Genomic DNA, 24,317 nt, shown 5'->3' on the forward strand with positions numbered 1-24,317 from the left:
CTACTGGCCCAATTTGAGATCGATCAAGCAAACGGTTTACGAGTTATGGTCAAAAATAAAAAAATTGAAAAATTTTCATCGTTTGAGTCGCAATTTTTTTTCTCAAAAAATCGACTATCGAATTTTGGGCTTTTAAGCACTTTTTCTAACGTAAAATGAGCCGAGAAAAACGATGGCGCAAACCGCATCTCAATATCTCTAATAGTTTCCGAGATATTTAACTTTGAAAATTGGGAAAAATGAGAAAAAATGAAAATCAACTATCCGAAACTTTGATCGGCCATAACTCCGTTATTTGCAGTCGTATCTGAATTTAAATCCCAAATTTGAAATCTGCGTAAAATTCTGCGTACACTGGTGTATAATAACTCAAGTTTACTCTAAAAAATAAGCGAGATATCGGTATGAGAAGTTTGGGCATAGTTTTAGTCATGAATTTTTGCGAAAATTTGCAACTTTCGACTATTGGAAAATCTAAAGACTATTTCTTATGTGAAAAATCGCGAGAAAAACGATGCCGCAAACCGCATTCGAATATCTCAAATAGTTTTCGAGATATCGAGCATGAATTGTTTGGAACCTTCAAAAATTTGGCCATCTGGCGACCACCCAAAAATTCAAACGGCCATAACTCAGTTATTTGTTATCCGATCTGAATTTAAATTCCAGATTTGGATTCAGCGTGAGATTCTGCGTAAAATGAGTCTAAATTTATTGAGTTTACCTACGAAATAAAGAAAGCATTGACCAAAAACTGTTTGGAAGTGGTCATTTTGGGGTGATTTTCAATCACTATTTTTAATGTAAAAACAACGTTTAATACCTTTGTTTTATATATCATTCGAAAGAGGAGCTCGAAATCTATCTACTGGCCCAATTTGAGATCGATCAAGCAAACGGCTTACGAGTTATGGTCAAAAATAAAAAAATTGAAAAATTTTTATCGTTTGAGTCGCAATTTTTTTTCGCGAAAAATCGACTCGAATTTTCGACTTTTAAGCACTTTTTCTAACGTAAAATGAGCCGAGAAAAACGATGGCGCAAACCGCATCTCAATATCTCTAATAGATTCCGAGATATTTAACTTTGAAAATTGGGAAAAATGAGAAAAAATGAAAATCAACTATCCGAAACTTTGATCGGCCATAACTCGGTTATTTGTTGTCGGATCTGAATTTAAATCCCGGATTTTAAGTTTACTCTAAAAAATAAGCGAGATATCGATATGAGAAGTTTGACCATAGTTTTGGTCATGAATTTTTGTGAAAATTTGCAACTTTCGACTATTGGAAAATCTAAAAACTATTTCTTACGTAAAAAATCGCGTGAAAAACAATGGCGCAAACCGCATTCCAATATCTGAAATAGTTTCCGAGATATCGAGCACGAATTGTTTTGAACCGTCAAAAATTTGGCCCTCTAGCGACAACCCAAAAAAGAAAGAAAAAAATCCTACCTTGTTGGATCCAACGTCGCCATCGTCTTCGCACACGGACTTACTGCAATAGAAATTTTTTTTTAGAAATTTGGCCAACGATTTCAAGCCAGCAGTTAACTTACCCTTTAATCCTGATCCCTAAGTGGTATCGTCGCGCTCCTACCACTGCATCCCCCTCCAGGAAGCAGGAACCAGGAACCACTCACTCACTTTGTTTTAAAAACGATGTTAGTTTTATTATTATGACACTACTGAAACTGAACTGATCTATCTCGCGCACTAAAAATTTCGGCACTCGAAATCAATGGTGGAAACTGAAAAAAAAAGAGAAAGTTTGAATAGATAAAAAGATTAACATCGAAGAGATAAAATGTCAGAAATTCTAGTCGACAAATATGCAGAATAGGAAAAATAAATTAAATCTGAGTGACCCCCCCCCATTTTGAGTCCCACAATACACCCCTTTCGCGAACACAGACACCGTAATATTCATTTAAAAACACTAGTTTTTAGAATTACTAAATTTTCCCAAATTTTATAGCTGTAGCACTAATAGTACAAGTCCTACCTTTAAACCCTGGCAATCACTAAACTACAATAAAATAAATTTCGAGCCACCGTAGCACGACGTCTTTCTTACACAAAACTCGGAGTACAACTAAATAAACGATGACTTTACGGGGGTTATTAAATAATGATTATTTAACTCTTTTTTTTGGAAAAAAATTTCTAGCATTTTATTTGTAATTGATTTGTCCTTTCACTAATTAGGAACAATGCAGCTCAGTTAGTTACGTATTCTGCATTAAAAAAACAGGACTAAAACGTACGGAAAAATATCACACAGCCATTCAAAATTATTTCTCCTTATTGAAAATCTATCAATTTCGTTATTAATTCGCCTCGCGTTTTCAAAAGACATTTCATCCCAAGACTGGCGGAAAATCCCGTTTCGGCAATATTAAAACTATCAAATAGAAATTTACTAAAGAATGCGACGCAATTTTTGTTAAAACACCCAAGACTGGCGGAAAATCCCGTTTCGGCAATATTAAAACTATCAAATAGAAATTTACTAAAGAATGCGACGCAATTTTTGTTAAAACACTTCCCTTACATTAAAAACATGTACCGGGTGTCCCAGCGATTGCTGAACATAGGGAAATAACATGGGAAAATGAATTTTATTTTTTTCCTGCTCTCTCGACCCTCCAAATTGAATTTGGTCAGTGGTGGATTATTCTTTGAATGATTCTTAATCAGACTGTAATTTTTTTAATTCGATGCTTTTACGGCATTATTCAAAAAAAATCAAATTAAAAACGGTTAATTTTGAATTTCCCGCCGGAATGTTGGCACATTTGAAATTGAAAATTTGTCATTATGACAGCAGAGTTAATCACCGTGAGTCCAAACTAACCTCACTTTTTAAAGATTTGGAGGATTAACAACGATGTCTAACGTTTCAAAACTCTTGTTCTAAGCTTAAATTGTTAATTTCTGACGTAGATAACTTCAATCTGTGCAAAAATATGGTTAAAATTTGACAAAATGTTGCGAGAACTTTGAACTCTTATTAAAAACAAAACATGTTTGGCTGTGTTCTTCTGTTTGACAGTCTCAGCCATATATTTTTTGTCGTTTCAAAAATGCATTTGGACTCTTGGTGAAGCAAATAATCCGTTAACAGAGCGTCTGACAAATGAGTGCATTTCAGTTGTAGCATAAATGCTGCTCATTCTATTTAGTTACAAACTTTGAAGATTGTTTTTAAAGCAACTTTACTATCTATTACTTTACTTTACTTACTTTACTATTATTTTGAAACGTTAGACATCGTTGTTAGTCCTCCAAAACGAGTCTCCAAATCTTTAAAAAGTGAGGTTAGGTTGGACTCACGGTGATTAACTCGGCTGTCACAATGACAAATATTCAATTTCAAATGTACCGACATTCCGGCGGGAACTTTAAAATTCACCGTTTTTAATTTGTTTTTTTTTAATAATGCCGTAAAAGCATGAAATTTAAAAAAATACGGTCTGATTGAGAATCATTCAAAGAATGATCCACCCCTGACCAAATTCAATTTGGAAGTTCGAGAGAGCAGGAAAAAAATAAAATTCGTTTTCCCATGTTATTTCCCTATGTTCAGCAGTCTCTGGAACACCCGGTATTTAAAGTGCTTTGCAATAATCAGATTTTATAATAACACATTGACCCAAATTTCGAATTTTTCAAACACGTCTTTTTTAAACGAAACTACAAACACGCCTGTAATGATCTGTAACCCAATTCCGCCAAAATTCAAATGAACCGCCAAACTCGAGAACCGCGAACTTTAAAATAAATAAAACGGCCGAAAACCGTGATCGTCTGAAACGGCTAGGACCTACGTTGTGTTGTGAAGGCGGATGTTCATTAGATACAAAGCAGTGCATCGTCTTTTAGGAAGAGCGTACCAACACAAAGAAATAAAAATACACCAGACCAAATGTGGTTTAACTTGTTTTATTCAAACTTTAGAAGTTTGAATGGTTTTGATTTAAATTTTACAGCTACGTGTCCATTCTTAACATTTCAAGAAATACAAGCATTTGAACAGACGATTTGATCATGTTACAAAATTCTTAATAATCTTTAATGTCAAAAGAAGTCACTTTACAAAGAAACGTTTCGGTACAAAAATGCAATAAACAAATTAACGGAAAGTGAATTACATCAAAAAAACTACAAAAATCTCCCATTCTCTCTGTTGTGAGTGTGATCAAACTACAAAAATGATTGAAAACAAAATAACAATGAAAAACAACACACAATTTACCAAGTAGACATGTACAAACAATTTATCAATAAACATTAATAAAAGATAATTATTTTCAAAGGCGACAGACAGAAACAGGACGAGATTATGTTTTCGGAAGACCCGAAGACAATTTTTCCTATTCCGCAACATACAGGCGGTGTCTTATCGAGAGTACTAACAAATTATGGCCAGATTAAGAGTAACCAACATCACCCGCGGAAGACCCGCTAGTTAGGTGAACCCTGACTACCCCGAGAGTCCCACGTAACAAGCTTCCAGCACTGGAGGGTTTTCGAAAGTCAAAAATCAAAGTTTAATTTTGAATTGATCACACTCTAAAAGAATGTACTAACATTAACGCGAGAGGCTGTTTGTTATGTTGTGTCTTTTGTGACGAAAAAAGTCTAAGCATCTAAGAAATCAAGGGACATACATAAAATACATAAACATATAAATTTTCAGTTTCGATAAAATACAATGGAAGAGAAAGTCGTGGACTTTAGGAAAAATGTACTCGTTTTTGTTCACAAATGACACAGAGTGATCCAAAAAGACATTCCCAGTTAATTTCATGTATTTCACAATTTCTTTAAAATCCTATTCTATTTTTAATCCTTCGAACTCAACAGTATAAATTCCTTGAACTGAATCGAATAAAAATTTCAGTTCCCAAAACTATCAGGTTTCCACGAATCTAAATTGCTTCTGCACGTGGCTTATCGGACGGTGGGCGAACACTGGTTGAATCCAGACGCTTACGTCAGCGGAAAAAAAACGCGTTACTTTAGAATTGTAGGGAAAATAACTACTTTACATGAATCCGGGGTGACTTCCTTCTTCAGACAACAAATGACAAAAATTATTACATACCAAAAGGTGACAACGCACAAGCGCTTCTACAAGGGGCTCTAAAATAACACCACACTCCCGTTAAAATTAATGGGTAAAAAAAAATTGTTTAAAAGATTTTAACAAACAAAAAATTAAAAAAAAAACACAAAAATGAAAAATTAGAACAAAATAGCGATTAAAATTAACACTGTGAAAAATATGGCGAAACGCACTCGATAGCACAACACCTTAGTACTCCCGAACTCGTAACAAGAATGAATCGCCTCCGGCGTCGCCCGCCTCCTCCGCTGCGGCGGTGGTGAACTCCCAAGTCCACCAACTTCTTAACGCAAAAATTCCTGCGGTCGTTGTGGCGCGAAAAGTTTGAAATTTGAATTTGAAGTGGGACACTACACGCCTAAAGAATAAATAATGAGCACTAATTTCACTATGCAACAAAATTTAAACATTTGGTTTTCGCTGGGGCGTTATTTTTAAGTCCTTCTTTAGTATGCAATAAGACGTCAGGGTCACATTAGGATTTTTAGCGAATTTGTCATACATATTTCCTCCAGAAAGAAAATCAATCGAGGCATATTTCAACAAAGGTCTATTAGTGTGAACCTTTTTTCATATAATTGAACTTGAAATTGGCCAAAATATTCGCGAAGTTTTCAATATTGTTATCCAACTAATTTTTTGCCAAAAAAAACAATTGTTTGTCAGTGGTGCGGTACTGCTCAACTTGTCTGCCCTTCAACTAATTAAGTAATTGAAGGATAAAATGAATACATAAGACCTAAGTGAATTCCAGCACTATGGCGTGAGACGACTATGGAAATTTATACGACGATTATGAAGTTGAGTTTCATATGTGCTTTCAAATAAAATTTAAATCTCAAAATTAATATTGAGCGGTTAATTTTGAGAAGAATGTTTCCGTTTCAATAAAAAAATTTCAAAATTCTGAAAGCAATCTTCAAATTTTGTTTGCCATATCCAACAGTCAAACACAAATCCTAGATAAACATTTGTAAGAACCAAAAAAGTCTAAATGTACCTAACTTCCTTTAAAGTCCGATTATTACTAAACATAAACACTCTGTATATTAAACAACTTTTGTTAACGCTAACAAACTGAAAAAATGAACAACGTTTCACCTAACGTTTCTATGAATTGAAAACTCTCCAAAATGTCTATAAATGAATATGATGGGCTAGTACTTTACCTTACAAGATATTTTATCAGAGTAGCAAATTTCCGAAACGACCGTCTTTATCAAAAGTCGAAACACAACTGATTCCAATAAAGAGATTAATACCTACGTAATTTCCTAATTGCTTATCTTATAACTTTTTTCTTGAGCGAACAAAAAATAATCAGGTAGTGCTATTGCCATAACCGAGGGAAATGAATGGACAAGGTCGAGTTCCAATATAAATCCAAATATACAGTGTCCGAACGATTTGTAGACGAAACTGATTTTGCAACTTTCTGTGTCTTTCGTTCTACAATTTTGCAATTTGACAGAGTTACACGACTTAAAAATAGTAAGTTCCCCAAATTTCAGAACTGTAGCATTAAAATTACCAAAATTATGAAATTTAGTCAAGGATGTGGAAACTTTTGCTTGTCTCAAAAATTAAAATTTCTAAAATATGTGTCATTGCGGGGCAAAAATAGTCACTTCCCCAAATTTCATAGCTGTAGCAATAAAACTACCAAAATTACGGATTTTGCTATACTAGAGCACGTGACCATCAATGCTCTCGTCTAAAGTTGGCAGCAAATCTGTGTTTTTGGCTGTACAATTTTGAAATTTAATAGTCAATATACAAATAAAAAAAAATAACTTTCCCAAATTTCATACACTAAAATTACCAAAATTACGAATTAAATCAAAATCAACTCAAAAACCTTCGGTTAACCAATCCTTCTTTTGAAAAAAAATGTTCTATAGTTTCTTCATCAGATTAAGACGTTAGTACAACCAACGACTTAACCACAAACATCGCAACATTCAATTTTCTATTAATCTTCTCCCCTAATAAAGAATTGATTTACCCTCAATAGTTTTTGTATATTTCCACAAGAATCTAGAGAAGCTACAAGAAAACTCTTCTTCTTTCTTGGTAAAAATGGACCAACCCGCTTTTGTTGGAAAAATCGTGAAATTTACCTTAATTTACACGGTTTGGCTGGTGACCACGACTAAAATACTTGAAACACTTCCATGAATGTTTCAGAACACAAAATTTCACGTGGGAACACTAAAAACTTGTGTTTTTACGCGAAATTGGAGAGCCGGCCACTTTTGTTACAACAAATGACACATTCCGAACTTTCGACAGCTGCCGTCTGTCAAACTCTAGCGCGGGACTTTTGAAATTTGAAATTGGTAGAGTTTGAGTTGGAAATGAAAAAGTCTACGTTTAGTTTAGGTTGCAGATAAGCACAAAGATCACAAATTTTTATTTAAATTTTTCATTATTCTCCTGATGATATGTACACAACGAGTTAACCTCAAAACTTGCTAAATTCAGTTTTTCTTCAATTTTCTATCTAAAGAATTTAAAGTCAGATTTACAAGAAAGAAATTTGGAAAATTTACACACGAGGGGTTGACTGATGGCAATGAGCGCCTACTTTTTATAAGGTGTCTGCAATTTTTGATTGGTCTCAAAAATAAGCATTTCTAAAACCTCAAAAATTGCAACATTCAATTTTCTCTTAACCTTCTCCCTAATAAATAATTGATTTACCCCCAATAATCGAATATTTCCAAAAGAAACTCGAAAAGCCAAAAGCTAAAACAGAACTCCCCTTTCTTGGTTAAAATGGACCAACCCGATTCTGTTGGAAAAATAGTGAAATTTACCTTAATTTACACTGTTTTGGCTGGTGACCACGACGAAAACACTTGAAACACTTCCATGAATGATTCAGAAGACAAAATTTCACGTGGGAACACTAAAAACTTGTGTTTTTACGCGAAATTGGAGAGGCGGCCACTTACAACAAATGACATCTACCGAACTGACGACAGCTGCCGTCTGTCAAACTCTAGCGCGGGACTTTTGAAATTTGAAATTGGTAGAGTTTGAGTTGGAAATGAAAAAGTCTACGTTTAGTTTAGGTTGCAGATAAGCACAAAGGTCACAAATTTTTATTTAAATCTTTCGTTATTCTCCTGATGTTGATATGTACACAACCAGTTAACCTCAAAACTTGCTAAATTCAGTTTTTCATCAATTTTCTCTCTAAAGAATTTAAAGTCTGATTTACACGAAAGAAATTTCGAATATTTACACAGGAAGGTAGACTGATAGCAATGAACGCTTACTTTTTTATAATGTGTCTGCAATTTTTGATTGGTCTCTAAAATAAGCATTTTTAAAATCTGTGTTTTTGGCTCTACAATTTTGAAATTTAATAGAGTCAATATACGAATCAAAAAAAGTAACTTTCCCAAATTTCATAACTGTTGCACTAAAATTACCAAAATTACGAATTAAATCAAAATCAACTCAAAATGCTTCTTTTGGAAAAAAATGTTCTATAGTTTCTTCATCATATTGAGCCGCTGATACAACCAACATCACCAACGACTTAACCTCAAAAATCGCAACATTTAATTTTCTCTTAACCTTCTCCCTAATAAAGAATTGATTTACCCCCAATAATCTTTGAATATTTCCGCAAGAAACTGAAAAAACCATCTGGCTCTACAACAGAACTCTCCGTTCATGGCTTTGTTGGAAAAATCGTAAAATTTACCTTAATTTACACGATTTTGGCTGGTGACCACGACTAAAACACTTGAAACACTTCCATGAATGTTTCAGAACACAAAATTTCACGTGGGAACACTAAAAACTTATGTTTTTACGCGAAATTGGAGAGCCGGCCACTTACAACAAATGACATCTACCGAACTTTCGACAGCTGCCGTCTGTCAAACTCTAGGGCGGGACTTTTGAAATTTGAAATTGGTAGAGTTGGAGTTGGAAATGAAAAGTCTACGTTTAGTTTAGGTTGCAGATAAGCACAAAGGTCACAAATTTTTATTTAAATCTTTCATTATTCTCCTGATGTTGATATGTACACAACGAGTCAACCTCAAAACTTGCTAAATTCAGTTTTTCTTCAATTTTCTCTCAAAGAATTTAAAGTCAGATTTACACGAAAGAAATTTGAAAAATTTACACACGAGGGTAGACTGACAGCAATGAGCGCTTACTTTTTTATAAGATGTCTGCAATTTTTAATTGGTCTCAAAAATAAGCATTTCTAAAATCTGTGTTTTTGGCTCTACAATTTTGAAATTTAATAGAGTCAATATACGAATCAAAAAAAGTAACTTTCCCAAATTTCATAACTGTTGCACTAAAATTATCCAAATTACGAATTTCAGTCAAGGACGTGGAAACTTTCACTTGTCTCAAAAATTAAAATTTCTAAAATCTGTGTCATTGCGACGCAAAAATAGTAACTCCCCTAAATTTCATAGCTGTAGCACTAAAACTACCAAAATTACGAATTTTACTGTACTAGAGGACGTGACCATCAATGCGCTCGTCTAAACTTCGTAACAGCCCCTAGGGATGTTTATTGGAAACAGTTAACGTCTTGGGCAAGTTTGCCAAAGACCATGAATGGAGAGAAAAGAAAACAAACAAACCTTCCATCCTTCCTCAACAAGCAGCGATGCATCCAGAACTCCAGATCTCACGATTTCAAAAAACCAATAAAAATTCTCCATAAACTTCCGTTCCCTGATGTTTCCTTGACTTCACAAAATATCTCACAAGACACCAGATGACCTTCAGAGCCTTTGTAGTATTTTCTTTCTTGACAACTGCATCTCGATGATGCTGTTTCCGTTGGTTGAGTTCCTTTGGGCCTTCTCTGGAGAAACACTCGTTTTCTGCTCGTAGACTCGTCAGGTTTGGAAACGTTGCAAACTTCGTGCTCCCGCAATGAAATCAGCAACACTCTGAATATTTCCCAGTCACTGAACGACATCTTCGACCACTGGAAAAAGAACATTTGACTTTGACTTAAAACGTGTTTAAATTTAACCTTTTTCATCCACATTGCAGTAAAGCAACACCTTTTTCGTGATGTTATGCTCCTGGATCACTTCACTGTACTCTGGGAGCTGAATGAGTGGTTTCTTCAATTCTGTGCAATAAGTTGCAGAGTCCTTCAACGTTGAGCGACGACAACCGCCTTTTCGACATCTTAGGCTATGGGTGGTACCATCAAGATGCTGCAAGATGTGTGTAGTCATGAGAAGACCATCATCTATATACTCAGTCTCTTAATAATAAACTCTGGTAATGAAGTTGGAACCTGAAATACCACAAAACATTATAAAGCTGGGATTCAAACAATTTTCAGCTTACCTGCCTTTAAAAATTTCTATAAAGACCCGGAAATTTGTTGCAAATCAAATCCAAGACTAAATACCTTCAAATGAACTTCTTAACTTGTGTGTGATTTCTTTGGACCATTCCCAGAAGAACGAGAAAGTAAAGAATTTGTTGTGCTCTGAAAATAAGTCTTAATTAGTAAGAATTATTTCGCTTCAACATGCAGCATATAGGCAGCCAATTATACACCTTAGTAATTTTGTGGTAAGTTAGTAACTTTTCTTTCTTAGGTTGATGCCAGTTTGCACCAACGGTTCAACCAATCAAAATTAAGCAAGCATTTCTAAAATCTGTGTTTTTGGCTCTACAATTTTGAAATTTAATAGAGTCAATATACGAATCAAAAAAAGTAACTTTCCCAAATTTCATAACTGTTGCACTAAAATTACCAAAATTACGAATTAAATCAAAATCAACTCAAAATCCTTCTTTTGGAAAAAAATGTTCTATAGTTTCTTCATCATATTGAGCCGCTGATACAACCAACATCACCAACGACTTAACCTCAAAAATCGCAACATTTAATTTTCTCTTAACCTTCTCCCTAATAAAGAATTGATTTACCCCCAATAATCTTTGAATATTTCCGCAAGAAACTGAAAAAACCATCTGGCTTTACAACAGAACTCTCCGTTCTTGGCTTTGTTGGAAAAATCGTAAAATTTACCTTAATTTACACGGTTTTGGCTGGTGACCACGACTAAAACACTTGAAACACTTCCATGAATGTTTCAGAACACAAAATTTCACGTGGGAACACTAAAAACTTGTGTTTTTACGCGAAATTGGAGAGCCGGCCACTTACAACAAATGACATCTACCGAACTGACGACAGCTGCCGTCTGTCAAACTCTAGCGCGGGACTTTTGAAATTTGAAATTGGTAGAGTTGGAGTTGGAAATGAAAAGTCTACGGTTTAGTTTAGGTTGCAGATAAGCACAAAGGTCACAAATTTTTATTTAAATTTTTCATTATTCTCCTGATGTTGATATGTACACAACGAGTTAACCTCAAAACTTGCTAAATTCAGTTTTTCTTCAATTTTCTATCTAAAGAATTTAAAGTCAGATTTACAAGAAAGAAATTTGGAAAATTTACACACGAGGGGTTGACTGATGGCAATGAGCGCCTACTTTTTATAAGGTGTCTGCAATTTTTGATTGGTCTCAAAAATAAGCATTTCTAAAACCTCAAAAATTGCAACATTCAATTTTCTCTTAACCTTCTCCCTAATAAATAATTGATTTACCCCCAATAATCGAATATTTCCAAAAGAAACTCGAAAAGCCAAAAGCTAAAACAGAACTCCCCTTTCTTGGTTAAAATGGACCAACCCGATTCTGTTGGAAAAATAGTGAAATTTACCTTAATTTACACTGTTTTGGATGGTGACCACGACGAAAACACTTGAAACACTTCCATGAATGATTCAGAACACAAAATTTCACGTGGGAACACTAAAAACTTGTGTTTTTACGCGAAATTGGAGAGCCGGCCACTTACAACAAATGACATCTACCGAACTGACGACAGCTGCCGTCTGTCAAACTCTAGCGCGGGACTTTTGAAATTTGAAATTGGTAGAGTTTGAGTTGGAAATGAAAAAGTCTACGTTTAGTTTAGGTTGCAGATAAGCACAAAGGTCACAAATTTTAATTTAAATCTTTCGTTATTCTCCTGATGTTGATATGTACACAACCAGTTAACCTCAAAACTTGCTAAATTCAGTTTTTCATCAATTTTCTCTCTAAAGAATTTAAAGTCTGATTTACACGAAAGAAATTTCGAATATTTACACAGGAAGGTAGACTGATAGCAATGAACGCTTACTTTTTTATAATGTGTCTGCAATTTTTGATTGGTCTCTAAAATAAGCATTTTTAAAATCTGTGTTTTTGGCTCTACAATTTTGAAATTTAATAGAGTCAATATACGAATCAAAAAAAGTAACTTTCCCCAATTTCATAACTGTTGCACTAAAATTACCAAAATTACGAATTAAATCAAAATCAACTCAAAATGCTTCTTTTGGAAAAAAATGTTCTATAGTTTCTTCATCATATAGAGCCGCTGATACAACCAACATCACCAACGACTTAACCTCAAAAATCGCAACATTTAATTTTCTCTTAACCTTCTCCCTAATAAAGAATTGATTTACCCCCAATAATCTTTGAATGTTTCCACAAGAAACTGGATGAACCATCTGGCTCTACAACAGAAGTCCCCGTTCTTGGCTTTGTTGGAAAAATCGTAAAATTTACCTTAATTTACACGGTTTTGGCTGGTGACCACGACTAAAACACTTGAAACACTTCCATGAATGTTTCAGAACACAAAATTTCACGTGGGAACACTAAAAACTTGTGTTTTTACGCGAAATTGGAGAGCCGGCCACTTACAACAAATGACATCTACCGAACTTTCGACAGCTGCCGTCTGTCAAACTCTAGCGCGGGACTTTTGAAATTTGAAATTGGTAGAGTTGGAGTTGGAAATGAAAAGTCTACGTTTAGTTTAGGTTGCAGATAAGCACAAAGGTCACAAATTTTTATTTAAATCTTTCATTATTCTCCTGATGTTGATATGTACACAACGAGTCAACCTCAAAACTTGCTAAATTCAGATTTTCTTCAATTTTCTCTCAAAGAATTTAAAGTCAGATTTACACGAAAGAAATTTGAAAAATTTACACACGAGGGTAGACTGACAGCAATGAGCGCTTACTTTTTTATAAGATGTCTGCAATTTTTAATTGGTCTCAAAAATAAGCATTTCTAAAATCTGTGTTTTTGGCTCTACAATTTTGAAATTTAATAGAGTCAATATACGAATCAAAAAAAGTAACTTTCCCAAATTTCATAACTGTTGCACTAAAATTATCCAAATTACGAATTTCAGTCAAGGACGTGGAAACTTTCACTTGTCTCAAAAATTAAAATTTCTAAAATCTGTGTCATTGCGACGCAAAAATAGTAACTCCCCTAAATTTCATAGCTGTAGCACTAAAACTACCAAAATTACGAATTTTACTGTACTCGAGGACGTGACCATCAATGCGCTCGTCTAAACTTCGTAACAGCCCCTAGGGATGTTTATTGGAAACAGTTAACGTCTTGGGCAAGTTTGCCAAAGACCATGAATGGAGAGAAAAGAAAACAAACAAACCTTCCATCCTTCCTCAACAAGCAGCGATGCATCCAGAACTCCAGATCTCACGATTTCAAAAAACCAATAAAAATTCTCCATAAACTTCCGTTCCCTGATGTTTCCTTGACTTCACAAAATATCTCACAAGACACCAGATGACCTTCAGAGCCTTTGTAGTATTTTCTTTCTTGACAACTGCATCTCGATGATGCTGTTTCCGTTGGTTGAGTTCCTTTGGGCCTTCTCTGGAGAAACACTCGTTTTCTGCTCGTAGACTCGTCAGGTTTGGAAACGTTGCAAACTTCGTGCTCCCGCAATGAAATCAGCAACACTCTGAATATTTCCCAGTCACTGAACGACATCTTCGACCACTGGAAAAAGAACATTTGACTTTGACTTAAAACGTGTTTAAATTTAACCTTTTTCATCCACATTGCAGTAAAGCAACACCTTTTTCGTGATGTTATGCTCCTGGATCACTTCACTGTACTCTGGGAGCTGAATGAGTGGTTTCTTCAATTCTGTGCAATAAGTTGCAGAGTCCTTCAACGTTGAGCGACGACAACCGCCTTTTCGACATCTTAGGCTATGGGTGGTACCATCAAGATGCTGCAAGATGTGTGTAGTCATGAGAAGACCATCATCTATATACTCAGTCTCTTAATAATAAACTCTGGTAATGAAGTTGGAACCTGAAATACCACAAAACATTATAAAGCTGGGATTCAAACAATTTTCAGCTTACCTGCCTTTAAAAATTTCTATAAAGACCCGGAAATTTGTTGCAAATCAAATCCAAGACTAAATACCTTCAAATGAACTTCTTAACTTGTGTGTGATTTCTTTGGACCATTCCCAGAAGAACGAGAAAGTAAAGAATTTGTTGTGCTCTGAAAATAAGTCTTAATTAGTAAGAATTATTTCGCTTCAACATGCAGCATATAGGCAACCAATTATACACCTTAGTAATTTTGTGGTAAGTTAGTAACTTTTCTTTCTTAGGTTGATGCAAGTTTGCACCAACCGTTCAACCAATCAAAATTAAGCAAGCATTTCTAAAATCTGTGTTTTTGGCTCTACAATTTTGAAATTTAATAGAGTCAATATACGAATCAAAAAAAGTAACTTTCCCAAATTTCATAACTGTTGCACTAAAATTACGAATTAAATCAAAATCAACTCAAAATCCTTCTTTTGGAAAAAAATGTTCTATAGTTTCTTCATCATATTGAGCCGCTGATACAACCAACATCACCAACGACTTAACCTCAAAAATCGCAACATTTAATTTTCTCTTAACCTTCTCCCTAATAAAGAATTGATTTACCCCCAATAATCTTTGAATATTTCCGCAAGAAACTGAAAAAACCATCTGGCTTTACAACAGAACTCTCCGTTCTTGGCTTTGTTGGAAAAATCGTAAAATTTACCTTAATTTACACGGTTTTGGCTGGTGACCACGACTAAAACACTTGAAACACTTCCATGAATGTTTCAGAACACAAAATTTCACGTGGGAACACTAAAAACTTGTGTTTTTACGCGAAATTGGAGAGCCGGCCACTTACAACAAATGACATCTACCGAACTGACGACAGCTGCCGTCTGTCAAACTCTAGCGCGGGACTTTTGAAATTTGAAATTGGTAGAGTTGGAGTTGGAAATGAAAAGTCTACGGTTTAGTTTAGGTTGCAGATAAGCACAAAGGTCACAAATTTTTATTTAAATTTTTCATTATTCTCCTGATGTTGATATGTACACAACGAGTTAACCTCAAAACTTGCTAAATTCAGTTTTTCTTTAATTTTCTATCTAAAGAATTTAAAGTCAGATTTACAAGAAAGAAATTTGGAAAATTTACACACGAGGGGTTGACTGATGGCAATGAGCGCCTACTTTTTATAAGGTGTCTGCAATTTTTGATTGGTCTCAAAAATAAGCATTTCTAAAACCTCAAAAATTGCAACATTCAATTTTCTCTTAACCTTCTCCCTAATAAATAATTGATTTACCCCCAATAATCGAATATTTCCAAAAGAAACTCGAAAAGCCAAAAGCTAAAACAGAACTCCCCTTTCTTGGTTAAAATGGACCAACCCGATTCTGTTGGAAAAATAGTGAAATTTACCTTAATTTACACTGTTTTGGATGGTGACCACGACGAAAACACTTGAAACACTTCCATGAATGATTCAGAACACAAAATTTCACGTGGGAACACTAAAAACTTGTGTTTTTATGCGAAATTGGAGAGCCGGCCACTTACAGCAAATGACATCTACCGAACTGACGACAGCTGCCGTCTGTCAAACTCTAGCGCGGGACTTTTGAAATTTGAAATTGGTAGAGTTTGAGTTGGAAATGAAAAAGTCTACGTTTAGTTTAGGTTGCAGATAAGCACAAAGGTCACAAATTTTAATTTAAATCTTTCGTTATTCTCCTGATGTTGATATGTACACAACCAGTTAACCTCAAAACTTGCTAAATTCAGTTTTTCATCAATTTTCTCTCTAAAGAATTTAAAGTCTGATTTACACGAAAGAAATTTCGAATATTTACACAGGAAGGTAGACTGATAGCAATGAACGCTTACTTTTTTATAATGTGTCTGCAATTTTTGATTGGTCTCTAAAATAAGCATTTTTAAAATCTGTGTTTTTGGCTCTACAATTTTGAAATTTAATAGAGTCAATATACGAATCAAAAAAAGTAACTTTCCCCAATTTCATAACTGTTGCACTAAAATTACCAAAATTACGAATTAAATCAAAATCAACTCAAAATGCTTCTTTTGGAAAAAAATGTTCTATAGTTTCTTCATCATATAGAGCCGCTGATACAACCAACATCACCAACGACTTAACCTCAAAAATCGCAACATTTAATTTTCTCTTAACCTTCTCCCTAATAAAGAATTGATTTACCCCCAATAATCTTTGAATGTTTCCACAAGAAACTGGATGAACCATCTGGCTCTACAACAGAAGTCCCCGTTCTTGGCTTTGTTGGAAAAATCGTAAAATTTACCTTAATTTACACGGTTTTGGCTGGTGACCACGACTAAAACACTTGAAACACTTCCATGAATGTTTCAGAACACAAAATTTCACGTGGGAACACTAAAAACTTGTGTTTTTACGCGAAATTGGAGAGCCGGCCACTTACAACAAATGACATCTACCGAACTTTCGACAGCTGCCGTCTGTCAAACTCTAGCGCGGGACTTTTGAAATTTGAAATTGGTAGAGTTGGAGTTGGAAATGAAAAGTCTACGTTTAGTTTAGGTTGCAGATAAGCACAAAGGTCACAAATTTTTATTTAAATCTTTCATTATTCTCCTGATGTTGATATGTACACAACGAGTCAACCTCAAAACTTGCTAAATTCAGATTTTCTTCAATTTTCTCTCAAAGAATTTAAAGTCAGATTTACACGAAAGAAATTTGAAAAATTTACACACGAGGGTAGACTGACAGCAATGAGCGCTTACTTTTTTATAAGATGTCTGCAATTTTTAATTGGTCTCAAAAATAAGCATTTCTAAAATCTGTGTTTTTGGCTCTACAATTTTGAAATTTAATAGAGTCAATATACGAATCAAAAAAAGTAACTTTCCCAAATTTCATAACTGTTGCACTAAAATTATCCAAATTACGAATTTCAGTCAAGGACGTGGAAACTTTCACTTGTCTCAAAAATTAAAATTTCTAAAATCTGTGTCATTGCGACGCAAAAATAGTAACTCCCCTAAATTTCATAGCTGTAGCACTAAAACTACCAAAATTACGAATTTTACTGTACTCGAGGACGTGACCATCAATGCGCTCGTCTAAACTTCGTAACAGCCCCTAGGGATGTTTATTGGAAACAGTTAACGTCTTGGGCAAGTTTGCCAAAGACCATGAATGGAGAGAAAAGAAAACAAACAAACCTTCCATCCTTCCTCAACAAGCAGCGATGCATCCAGAACTCCAGATCTCACGATTTCAAAAAACCAATAAAAATTCTCCATAAACTTCCGTTCCCTGATGTTTCCTTGACTTCACAAAATATCTCACAAGACACCAGATGACCTTCAGAGCCTTTGTAGTATTTTCTTTCTTGACAACTGCATCTCGATGATGCTGTTTCCGTTGGTTGAGTTCCTTTGGGCCTTCTCTGGAGAAACACTCGTTTTCTGCTCGTAGACTCGTCAGGTTTGGAAACGTTGCAAACTTCGTGCTCCCGCAATGAAATCAGCAACACTCTGAATATTTCCCAGTCACTGAACGACATCTTCGACCACTGGAAAAAGAACATTTGACTTTGACTTAAAACGTGTTTAAATTTAACCTTTTTCATCCACATTGCAGTAAAGCAACACCTTTTTCGTGATGTTATGCTCCTGGATCACTTCACTGTACTCTGGTAGCTGAATGAGTGGTTTCTTCAATTCTGTGCAATAAGTTGCAGAGTCCTTCAACGTTGAGCGACGACAACCGCCTTTTCGACATCTTAGGCTATGGGTGGTACCATCAAGATGCTGCAAGATGTGTGTAGTCATGAGAAGACCATCATCTATATACTCAGTCTCTTAATAATAAACTCTGGTAATGAAGTTGGAACCTGAAATACCACAAAACATTATAAAGCTGGGATTCAAACAATTTTCAGCTTACCTGCCTTTAAAAATTTCTATAAAGACCCGGAAATTTGTTGCAAATCAAATCCAAGACTAAATACCTTCAAATGAACTTCTTAACTTGTGTGTGATTTCTTTGGACCATTCCCAGAAGAACGAGAAAGTAAAGAATTTGTTGTGCTCTGAAAATAAGTCTTAATTAGTAAGAATTATTTCGCTTCAACATGCAGCATATAGGCAACCAATTATACACCTTAGTAATTTTGTGGTAAGTTAGTAACTTTTCTTTCTTAGGTTGATGCCAGTTTGCACCAACGGTTCAACCAATCAAAATTAAGCAAGCATTTCTAAAATCTGTGTTTTTGGCTCTACAATTTTGAAATTTAATAGAGTCAATATACGAATCAAAAAAAGTAACTTTCCCAAATTTCATAACTGTTGCACTAAAATTACCAAAATTACGAATTAAATCAAAATCAACTCAAAATCCTTCTTTTGGAAAAAAATGTTCTATAGTTTCTTCATCATATTGAGCCGCTGATACAACCAACATCACCAACGACTTAACCTCAAAAATCGCAACATTTAATTTTCTCTTAACCTTCTCCCTAATAAAGAATTGATTTACCCCCAATAATCTTTGAATATTTCCGCAAGAAACTGAAAAAACCATCTGGCTTTACAACAGAACTCTCCGTTCTTGGCTTTGTTGGAAAAATCGTAAAATTTACCTTAATTTACACGGTTTTGGCTGGTGACCACGACTAAAACACTTGAAACACTTCCATGAATGTTTCAGAACACAAAATTTCACGTGGGAACACTAAAAACTTGTGTTTTTACGCGAAATTGGAGAGCCGGCCACTTACAACAAATGACATCTACCGAACTGACGACAGCTGCCGTCTGTCAAACTCTAGCGCGGGACTTTTGAAATTTGAAATTGGTAGAGTTGGAGTTGGAAATGAAAAGTCTACGTTTAGTTTAGGTTGCAGATAAGCACAAAGGTCACAAATTTTTATTTAAATTTTTCATTATTCTCCTGATGTTGATATGTACACAACGAGTTAACCTCAAAACTTGCTAAATTCAGTTTTTCTTCAATTTTCTATCTAAAGAATTTAAAGTCAGATTTACAAGAAAGAAATTTGGAAAATTTACACACGAGGGGTTGACTGATGGCAATGAGCGCCTACTTTTTATAAGGTGTCTGCAATTTTTGATTGGTCTCAAAAATAAGCATTTCTAAAACCTCAAAAATTGCAACATTCAATTTTCTCTTAACCTTCTCCCTAATAAATAATTGATTTACCCCCAATAATCGAATATTTCCAAAAGAAACTCGAAAAGCCAAAAGCTAAAACAGAACTCCCCTTTCTTGGTTAAAATGGACCAACCCGATTCTGTTGGAAAAATAGTGAAATTTACCTTAATTTACACTGTTTTGGATGGTGACCACGACGAAAACACTTGAAACACTTCCATGAATGATTCAGAACACAAAATTTCACGTGGGAACACTAAAAACTTGTGTTTTTACGCGAAATTGGAGAGCCGGCCACTTACAACAAATGACATCTACCGAACTGACGACAGCTGCCGTCTGTCAAACTCTAGCGCGGGACTTTTGAAATTTGAAATTGGTAGAGTTTGAGTTGGAAATGAAAAAGTCTACGTTTAGTTTAGGTTGCAGATAAGCACAAAGGTCACAAATTTTAATTTAAATCTTTCGTTATTCTCCTGATGTTGATATGTACACAACCAGTTAACCTCAAAACTTGCTAAATTCAGTTTTTCATCAATTTTCTCTCTAAAGAATTTAAAGTCTGATTTACACGAAAGAAATTTCGAATATTTACACAGGAAGGTAGACTGATAGCAATGAACGCTTACTTTTTTATAATGTGTCTGCAATTTTTGATTGGTCTCTAAAATAAGCATTTTTAAAATCTGTGTTTTTGGCTCTACAATTTTGAAATTTAATAGAGTCAATATACGAATCAAAAAAAGTAACTTTCCCCAATTTCATAACTGTTGCACTAAAATTACCAAAATTACGAATTAAATCAAAATCAACTCAAAATGCTTCTTTTGGAAAAAAATGTTCTATAGTTTCTTCATCATATAGAGCCGCTGATACAACCAACATCACCAACGACTTAACCTCAAAAATCGCAACATTTAATTTTCTCTTAACCTTCTCCCTAATAAAGAATTGATTTACCCCCAATAATCTTTGAATGTTTCCACAAGAAACTGGATGAACCATCTGGCTCTACAACAGAAGTCCCCGTTCTTGGCTTTGTTGGAAAAATCGTAAAATTTACCTTAATTTACACGGTTTTGGCTGGTGACCACGACTAAAACACTTGAAACACTTCCATGAATGTTTCAGAACACAAAATTTCACGTGGGAACACTAAAAACTTGTGTTTTTACGCGAAATTGGAGAGCCGGCCACTTACAACAAATGACATCTACCGAACTTTCGACAGCTGCCGTCTGTCAAACTCTAGCGCGGGACTTTTGAAATTTGAAATTGGTAGAGTTGGAGTTGGAAATGAAAAGTCTACGTTTAGTTTAGGTTGCAGATAAGCACAAAGGTCACAAATTTTTATTTAAATCTTTCATTATTCTCCTGATGTTGATATGTACACAACGAGTCAACCTCAAAACTTGCTAAATTCAGTTTTTCTTCAATTTTCTCTCAAAGAATTTAAAGTCAGATTTACACGAAAGAAATTTGAAAAATTTACACACGAGGGTAGACTGACAGCAATGAGCGCTTACTTTTTTATAAGATGTCTGCAATTTTTAATTGGTCTCAAAAATAAGCATTTCTAAAATCTGTGTTTTTGGCTCTACAATTTTGAAATTTAATAGAGTCAATATACGAATCAAAAAAAGTAACTTTCCCAAATTTCATAACTGTTGCACTAAAATTATCCAAATTACGAATTTCAGTCAAGGACGTGGAAACTTTCACTTGTCTCAAAAATTAAAATTTCTAAAATCTGTGTCATTGCGACGCAAAAATAGTAACTCCCCTAAATTTCATAGCTGTAGCACTAAAACTACCAAAATTACGAATTTTACTGTACTAGAGGACGTGACCATCAATGCGCTCGTCTAAACTTCGTAACAGCCCCTAGGGATGTTTATTGGAAACAGTTAACGTCTTGGGCAAGTTTGCCAAAGACCATGAATGGAGAGAAAAGAAAACAAACAAACCTTCCATCCTTCCTCAACAAGCAGCGATGCATCCAGAACTCCAGATCTCACGATTTCAAAAAACCAATAAAAATTCTCCATAAACTTCCGTTCCCTGATGTTTCCTTGACTTCACAAAATATCTCACAAGACACCAGATGACCTTCAGAGCCTTTGTAGTATTTTCTTTCTTGACAACTGCATCTCGATGATGCTGTTTCCGTTGGTTGAGTTCCTTTGGGCCTTCTCTGGAGAAACACTCGTTTTCTGCTCGTAGACTCGTCAGGTTTGGAAACGTTGCAAACTTCGTGCTCCCGCAATGAAATCAGCAACACTCTGAATATTTCCCAGTCACTGAACGACATCTTCGACCACTGGAAAAAGAACATTTGACTTTGACTTAAAACGTGTTTAAATTTAACCTTTTTCATCCACATTGCAGTAAAGCAACACCTTTTTCGTGATGTTATGCTCCTGGATCACTTCACTGTACTCTGGGAGCTGAATGAGTGGTTTCTTCAATTCTGTGCAATAAGTTGCAGAGTCCTTCAACGTTGAGCGACGACAACCGCCTTTTCGACATCTTAGGCTATGGGTGGTACCATCAAGATGCTGCAAGATGTGTGTAGTCATGAGAAGACCATCATCTATATACTCAGTCTCTTAATAATAAACTCTGGTAATGAAGTTGGAACCTGAAATACCACAAAACATTATAAAGCTGGGATTCAAACAATTTTCAGCTTACCTGCCTTTAAAAATTTCTATAAAGACCCGGAAATTTGTTGCAAATCAAATCCAAGACTAAATACCTTCAAATGAACTTCTTAACTTGTGTGTGATTTCTTTGGACCATTCCCAGAAGAACGAGAAAGTAAAGAATTTGTTGTGCTCTGAAAATAAGTCTTAATTAGTAAGAATTATTTCGCTTCAACATGCAGCATATAGGCAACCAATTATACACCTTAGTAATTTTGTGGTAAGTTAGTAACTTTTCTTTCTTAGGTTGATGCAAGTTTGCACCAACCGTTCAACCAATCAAAATTAAGCAAGCATTTCTAAAATCTGTGTTTTTGGCTCTACAATTTTGAAATTTAATAGAGTCAATATACGAATCAAAAAAAGTAACTTTCCCAAATTTCATAACTGTTGCACTAAAATTACCAAAATTACGAATTAAATCAAAATCAACTCAAAATCCTTCTTTTGGAAAAAAATGTTCTATAGTTTCTTCATCATATTGAGCCGCTGATACAACCAACATCACCAACGACTTAACCTCAAAAATCGCAACATTTAATTTTCTCTTAACCTTCTCCCTAATAAAGAATTGATTTACCCCCAATAATCTTTGAATATTTCCGCAAGAAACTGAAAAAACCATCTGGCTTTACAACAGAACTCTCCGTTCTTGGCTTTGTTGGAAAAATCGTAAAATTTACCTTAATTTACACGGTTTTGGCTGGTGACCACGACTAAAACACTTGAAACACTTCCATGAATGTTTCAGAACACAAAATTTCACGTGGGAACACTAAAAACTTGTGTTTTTACGCGAAATTGGAGAGCCGGCCACTTACAACAAATGACATCTACCGAACTGACGACAGCTGCCGTCTGTCAAACTCTAGCGCGGGACTTTTGAAATTTGAAATTGGTAGAGTTGGAGTTGGAAATGAAAAGTCTACGTTTAGTTTAGGTTGCAGATAAGAACAAAGGTCACAAATTTTTATTTAAATTTTTCATTATTCTCCTGATGTTGATATGTACACAACGAGTTAACCTCAAAACTTGCTAAATTCAGTTTTTCTTCAATTTTCTATCTAAAGAATTTAAAGTCAGATTTACAAGAAAGAAATTTGGAAAATTTACACACGAGGGGTTGACTGATGGCAATGAGCGCCTACTTTTTATAAGGTGTCTGCAATTTTTGATTGGTCTCAAAAATAAGCATTTTTAAATCTGTGTTTTTGGCTCTACAATTTTAAAATTTAATAGAGTCAATATACGAATCAAAAAAAGTAACTTTCCCAAATTTCATAACTGTTGCACTAAAATTATCCAAATTACGAATTTCAGTCAAGGACGTGGAAACTTTCACTTGTCTCAAAAATTAAAATTTCTAAAATCTGTGTCATTGCGACGCAAAAATAGTAACTCCCCCAAATTTCATAGCTGTAGCACTAAAACTACCAAAATTACGAATTTTACTGTACTAGAGGACGTGACCATCAATGCGCTCGTCTAAACTTCGTAACAGCCCCTAGGGATGTTTATTGGAAACAGTTAACGTCTTGGGCAAGTTTGCCAAAGACCATGAATGGAGAGAAAAGAAAACAAACAAACCTTCCATCCTTCCTCAACAAGCAGCGATGCATCCAGAACTCCAGATCTCACGATTTCAAAAAACCAATAAAAATTCTCCATAAACTTCCGTTTCCTGATGTTTCCTTGACTTCACAAAATATCTCACAAGACACCAGATGACCTTCAGAGCCTTTGTAGTATTTTCTTTCTTGACAACTGCATCTCGATGATGCTGTTTCCGTTGGTTGAGTTCCTTTGGGCCTTCTCTGGAGAAACACTCGTTTTCTGCTCGTAGACTCGTCAGGTTTGGAAACGTTGCAAACTTCGTGCTCCCGCAATGAAATCAGCAACACTCTGAATATTTCCCAGTCACTGAACGACATCTTCGACCACTGGAAAAAGAACATTTGACTTTGACTTAAAACATGTTTAAATTTAACCTTTTTCATCCACATTGCAGTAAAGCAGCACCTTTTTCCTGATGTTATGCTCCTGGATCAATTCACTTTACTCTGGGAGCA

At 34.9% G+C, this 24,317-nt stretch overlaps 4 protein-coding genes across 9 annotated transcripts; all 4 read right to left on the reverse strand.

Annotated features, from left to right (window-relative positions):
- Positions 1–1,266: 1,266 nt before the first annotated feature.
- Positions 1,267–10,263, reverse strand: LOC148166867 (uncharacterized). Of its 3 annotated transcripts, XR_015770919.1 has the most exons (4): positions 10,156–10,263; positions 9,755–10,107; positions 1,561–1,752; positions 1,267–1,499 (listed from the first exon to the last, which is right to left on the reverse strand). XR_015770919.1 is itself a non-coding variant. In XM_088048257.1 (3 exons), the coding sequence occupies exons 1-2, from the start codon at positions 10,168–10,170 to the stop codon at positions 9,802–9,804; spliced, it is 321 nt and encodes a 106-aa protein (XP_087904383.1). In that variant the 5' UTR covers positions 10,171–10,263; the 3' UTR covers positions 5,409–5,490; positions 9,755–9,801. The 3 variants fall into 3 exon arrangements, 2 of the variants coding, with proteins under 2 accessions (XP_087904383.1, XP_087904382.1); XM_088048257.1 differs by lacking the exons at positions 1,267–1,499; positions 1,561–1,752 and adding an exon at positions 5,409–5,490; XM_088048256.1 differs by lacking the exons at positions 1,267–1,499; positions 1,561–1,752 and having other exon boundaries at positions 9,091–10,107.
- Positions 10,264–10,485: 222 nt separating this feature from the next.
- LOC148166868 (uncharacterized) lies at positions 10,486–14,185 on the reverse strand. Its single transcript, XM_088048251.1, has 3 exons — positions 14,078–14,185; positions 13,677–14,029; positions 10,486–10,626 (listed from the first exon to the last, which is right to left on the reverse strand). Exons 1-2 carry the CDS (start codon positions 14,090–14,092, stop codon positions 13,724–13,726), a joined length of 321 nt encoding a protein of 106 aa, XP_087904377.1. The 5' UTR covers positions 14,093–14,185; the 3' UTR covers positions 10,486–10,626; positions 13,677–13,723.
- A 222-nt stretch (positions 14,186–14,407) lies between these two features.
- On the reverse strand, positions 14,408–22,019 carry LOC148166869 (uncharacterized). Of its 4 annotated transcripts, none has more exons than XM_088048254.1 (4): positions 19,708–19,792; positions 18,321–18,461; positions 17,991–18,263; positions 17,822–17,942 (listed from the first exon to the last, which is right to left on the reverse strand). In XM_088048254.1, the coding sequence occupies exons 3-4, from the start codon at positions 18,199–18,201 to the stop codon at positions 17,920–17,922; spliced, it is 234 nt and encodes a 77-aa protein (XP_087904380.1). In that variant the 5' UTR covers positions 18,202–18,263; positions 18,321–18,461; positions 19,708–19,792; the 3' UTR covers positions 17,822–17,919. The 4 variants fall into 4 exon arrangements, with proteins under 4 accessions (XP_087904379.1, XP_087904380.1, XP_087904381.1 ...); XM_088048255.1 differs by having other exon boundaries at positions 18,317–18,461; XM_088048253.1 differs by lacking the exons at positions 18,321–18,461; positions 19,708–19,792 and adding an exon at positions 14,408–14,548 and having other exon boundaries at positions 17,590–17,942; positions 17,991–18,092.
- Positions 22,020–22,241: 222 nt separating this feature from the next.
- LOC148166870 (uncharacterized) lies at positions 22,242–24,317 on the reverse strand. Its single transcript, XM_088048250.1, has 2 exons — positions 23,836–24,317; positions 22,242–22,382 (listed from the first exon to the last, which is right to left on the reverse strand). Exon 1 carries the CDS (start codon positions 24,249–24,251, stop codon positions 23,883–23,885), a length of 369 nt encoding a protein of 122 aa, XP_087904376.1. The 5' UTR covers positions 24,252–24,317; the 3' UTR covers positions 22,242–22,382; positions 23,836–23,882.

Source organism: Gnatocerus cornutus, chromosome 10 (assembly GCF_029298725.1).
Source record: "Gnatocerus cornutus isolate USDA-ARS CGAHR chromosome 10, icGnaCorn1.1, whole genome shotgun sequence".
In the NCBI taxonomy this organism is placed as follows: Eukaryota; Metazoa; Arthropoda; class Insecta; order Coleoptera; family Tenebrionidae; genus Gnatocerus; species Gnatocerus cornutus.